The sequence below is a fragment of the Vombatus ursinus genome, unplaced genomic scaffold (genome assembly GCF_900497805.2).
Source record: "Vombatus ursinus unplaced genomic scaffold, bare-nosed wombat genome assembly UNPS02014810.1, whole genome shotgun sequence".
Classification (NCBI taxonomy): Eukaryota; Metazoa; Chordata; class Mammalia; order Diprotodontia; family Vombatidae; genus Vombatus; species Vombatus ursinus.
Window position 1 is genome coordinate 16,172,678 of NW_020954588.1, and position 4,900 is coordinate 16,177,577.

The 4,900-nt window shown below is 39.7% G+C and overlaps 1 protein-coding gene across 2 annotated transcripts in view; it reads right to left on the reverse strand.

Annotated features, from left to right (window-relative positions):
• Positions 1–1,303: 1,303 nt before the first annotated feature.
• The window catches only part of CLRN1 (clarin 1), a 44,096-nt gene continuing 40,499 nt past the window's right edge, over positions 1,304–4,900 (reverse strand). For both annotated transcript variants that reach the window (XM_027875703.1, XM_027875702.1), the window contains one exon: positions 1,304–1,569. In XM_027875703.1, coding sequence (XP_027731504.1) covers positions 1,304–1,569 — 266 coding nt within the window. The remainder of the gene's footprint in view (positions 1,570–4,900) is intronic.

Genomic DNA, 4,900 nt, shown 5'->3' on the forward strand with positions numbered 1-4,900 from the left:
TCCCTAACAAGTCGCTTTCACTAAGGCATTGTGGAAAATGTGCTGGCTTTATAGCCAGCAGACCTGGGTTCAAATCCTGCCTCTGACTCTTAGGCAAGTGATTTAGCCTCAGTTTTCTGATTTGTGAAAACAAAGGAACTAGTTTAGATGGTCTCTGAGGTTTCTTCCAAATCTAAATTTTATTAGGATCTTCGGTCATTTAATTTCATCTGAAAAATTAGGAGCTTGGACTAACTGATTTCTAAAGTCCATTTCAGGGCTAGCATGTGGTAGAACACAGAGTAATAGACTTGATCGGATTGACCCCAGGGGGCTGAATGAGAAGTAGTGGGTGGAAATTGTCATTTAGATTTAGCCTTGTGGTCTGGGAAAAAAATAAGCAAAAACACTTCCCAACAGAGCAATCCAAAAGTGTAATGGGCCACCTCAGAATCCTGGGGGCTTCTCCTCTTGGAAGGTCTTCAAGTAGAAAGTGGATGGCCATTTGTCCTGGATGTGGCAAAAGGCCTTTCTTGTTCTGGCATGGTTTGGATGAGACAGCCTCTCTTCCACCTCTGAGACTCTCTGATTCTAAATCTAGATAGTTTTGGAGGATAAATTAGGAGTCCCAGAGACTGTCCATCAGTTTAAAAAGAGAATTTTCATCAGCCTTTGATTTATGCAAAGAGCATCCTTTTTTGTGTCTTGGCCTCATGGAGGGAATGAGAACCTTGGTTTCTTCCTTCTGGTCTTTTTCAGGGTGTGAAGGCTCCAAACCAGAAAGCAGGGTAACTGAATTAATAGGAATCAAGACAAATTTTGTCAAATCTGTTGATAGATTTTTCCCCCAACACAGAAATTGCTTACTTACTGCACAACTGTCTTTTTAAAAAAGGTTCTCACTCTCTGCTCTGATTGCTGATACATGCATCATCCATAGATTGCCTTGATCAAGTTTCTGATAGGCATGTGTCTTCTCAAAGCAGACATCTTCTGACTCCCTCATGGCAAAAGAGACTTTTCATCACCCTTTGATTTATGCAAAGAGCATCGTTTCACCTATTCGAGTTCATGATTCCCTTTGAATACCTGGGGAAAATGGCTTCCTGCTGTTTAAAGTATCCCTTCTCCTCATGCCATGTTCTTCCTTCTGCCACCTTTATTTTCTTCCCTTGCTGGTGTAGAAAATAGCCATTTACCCCAAAAGTCCCCAGTCAATATATATTTTCTTATTTGAATCTATTTAGATCTAATTTTGGGGCAGAATTGCCAGGAGCCGAGGACGCCTACTTCCCTATGTGGACGATGATAAAAAATTAATCTTTTAGTACATTAGATCTGCTGCTGCACTAGTAGTCTCAAAGTCTTTAGATTTTGCAAAAGGGAACTGAAACCCAGCAAGCCGGATTAAAAGCCCATTCAGAATGTGCACAGAGAAGCACATGAAAATGATCCAGAAGGAGGTGGCATATTTTTCACTATGAGTTTTGTATATGAAAGTCCCTTCTTTATAATTTGCAATTTTCTCTGAGAGATGGTGCATCTTCACTTCAGAGGCAAACAGTATCATAACAAGACAACCACAGGAACCTAAAACAAAGAGGAAAAAAAAATAAGACATGGAAATGAGTAAACACTTCTCAATCCTGATGGCTGGCTGGGGCCAAGAGGAATGGGGAGGGAGAGTAAAAATTAAGAAAATATTTGTTTTATTTGGAATGATGCTCAAAAAGTCATGAAACCTTGCAAACCCTTTAACCCAGAAATACCACTACTATACTTTACCCTAAAAAGAGAAAAGGAAAGGAAAAGGACCCATATGTACAAGAATATTTATAGCAGCTCTTTTCAAAGCAGCAAAAAACCTGTCCACTAAAGAGTGCCCCCTTCTTGGGAAATGGCTAAACAAATTACAGCATATGAGTGGAATGGAATGTTATTTTGCTGTAAGAAATGACAAAAACGAACCATTTCAGAGGAAATTAGGAAGACATTTATGAACTGATGCAGAGTTAAGTGAGCAGAACTAGGAGAACAATTTGTGCAAAGAAAACAACATTACACAGAAAGAGACTTAGAAAGACCATAGAACTCTGACCAGTGTAATGACAAACAATCCCAAAGGACCAGAGATGAAGTCTGTTACCCATCTCCTAAAAGAAACATGATGGACTCACAGTGCAGAAGGAGACAGATTTGTGGACATGGCTAATGAAGGCATTAGTTTCTCTTTACTGTGCATATTTGCTATGAGGGTTCTCTCTCTCTCTCTCTCTGTCTCTCTCTCTCTTTCTCTCTCTCTCTCTCTTTCTCTCTCTCTCTTTTTCTCCTTTTTCTTTCTTTCTCCCTTTCATTGTTTCTTTTTCCTTCCTTCCTTCTTTTATTTCTTTCTTCTTTTCTTCCTTCCTTCCTTCCTACCTAGCTATCCTTTCTTATGAACAGTTTTAGGTAGGGAGAATTGGGTACATAAAGTCTGAAGATACAAGATAGCAGGAGGGCATAGAGAAGGAAAACTGCCAAAACAAATCTGTTACTTTGCTATTCTATTTAATCAATCACAATTTTAAAAAATAAAATAATCAGATAATAAAATTTCCTTTAATCATAGACTCACAAAAACTTGGGGGTTGGAGCCCTTAGTGGCCATTTAATTCAACCTATACCAAAAAGGAGTTCCCACATCCTTTGCATTTGACTTCTATTTGAAGATAGTCAAGGTGGTGGCTCTAGGCAACCATTTCCCCCTTTGAAAATTTACTTCCCACTTCTTCAGAGCATAGTTATAGAATTCCTTGTAAAAATGGTTTAATCATTTTGTGTTTCATTCCAAAAACCAGAGTTCTCCCTGCATTAAAATTACAACTAACAATAACAATGGAATGCTTTCTCTTCTTCTTTCCTTTGAAAGTTGCAGAAAAATATTGCTGCTTTTGTTCTACAAATGCCATCTCTGGGCCATGTAGTGAAGGCACATCTTTATAAGGATGTGAAATCCTGGTGTTTCTTTAGCATTTATAAAGAAAATTCAAGCTTGGTTTCCTTTTCAAGTTGCTAACTATTTCAAAAATGCAACTTTATTAAGGGAAATGTCTCTACATTGAGACTATGCTTTGAACTAAAACAAGAATTGTTTTTGAAGTCTTGAGAATCAAAGCTTTTCCAAATTCATTTGGCCACATCCTTCTCAGATAGGATGGGAGGAAGGAGCCACTGAGAACAAGAGGCATTGCTCTCCCTCTTTCTGTTTCTGTTTCAGCAATCAGAGGAGTCAACCAGGATGATAAAAGGCCTCAGATTCATACTTTAGGAACGTCTGTTGAAGGAACTGGGAATGTTGAGCCTGGAGAAGCCTGAGGTGCATGTGTGTAGGGATGGGTAGTATGAAGAGCTGTCCTCAGGCGTTTGAAGGCCTGTCACATGGAAGAAGAATTAAGCTAATTGTTATTGGCCCTAGAGAATAGAACTAGGAATAATGGGTGTGGGGAGGCTAATTTAGGTTCAACTTCAGGAGAAGCTTCCTGTCCATGAGAGCCATGGCAAAGTGGAACAGGCCGCTATGGGAAATGGAGCATTCCCACTCACTGGTGCCTTTGAGCAATGGCTAGATGAACATTTGTTAGATATGTTGTCAAACAAAGGAATTCTTTTTCATGTATGGATTGAATTGGAGGGCCACAGAAGTTTCTTCCAACTCTTAAAATTGGTGATTCTCCAAAGTGACCATTGGCTCATTCAAGGCCTTGAAGGGAAAATGTATAAAAAGTAGAATAGTTTGGATTCCAAGGGACTGGAGGAAAATAGGGGTCCTATGCCCTATTTGTCCCAAAATCTATATTGTCTCACCTCAACCAAATCACAAAGTAGTCGTTAAATACCAAGTTATGTACCAAGTACTGTCCTAGGTACTGAAGTACAAGAGCAAAGAATAAAGTAATCGGTATTTGCAATGAACTTAGATTCTAATAGAGACAAGTGTGTGTGTCATACATGTATATGTATACATGTATGTAAATGTATGTACATAACCTATATAATATAAAGTTAAATACATTCAGTAAGGTCTTACTTGGTATAGAGTAATAGACTCTAGTCCATTACTAGGGAAGAGACTAAGTTTAGATAAGATTAGACCATTGTCCCAGAAGCCAGGGAAATGAAAGGAAAATACCTATGGCTGAGGTCTTGATGCTTAGAGGGGCTTAGATCAAGGGCAAAGGTGCCAAAGGTGGCATGCAAACTTGTTTATAGTGGCCATTCTTGGGCAGAGAAGAATCCATGAATGTGGATAATCCAATGTAGCGGTGAAACACAAGAAAACCCCCATCTTCCCTAAACCCTGTGTCACCACTTCAAAAAAGGTTATTGGTTCCTGCTTTCCATAAAACTCAGGGTAAGCAGAGGCATGTGCTCTTGACTTTCTAGATTGAAGGCCCATTCCCTAGCAGAGGAGATCTTTTGCTTCGTTTTTCTTGGACCTGCCATGCTTTGAAGCCTGAATTATAGGGTTAGAGAGGCAGAGCTGCAAGGCAGCTCAGGGATCACCTGGTTGAACTCCCTCATTTTACATAGGAGGAAACTGAGGCCCAGAGGCTTCAAGGAACTTGCCCAATCTCACACAGACTAGGTGGCAAAACTGGGATTTGAAGCCAGGGTCTGACTACAAATCCAGGATTTTTTCCATCATAAGAAGCTGCCAGAGATTGCTGAATTATGAGGTTGCCACACGGTGACATCCAATGTCTTTGGATCAATGTTTACTAGTTTTTAGGAACCCAAGCAGTGCCCTAGGTCACATCTGGATGTGGAATCATCCCAGATTTTTGTCATTATTGTTGAGTCTATTCAATTTGACTCTGGGATGTTGCCATGTTTCCTTCGCATCACATCATCATCATCATCATCATCATTCTTATCATCACCA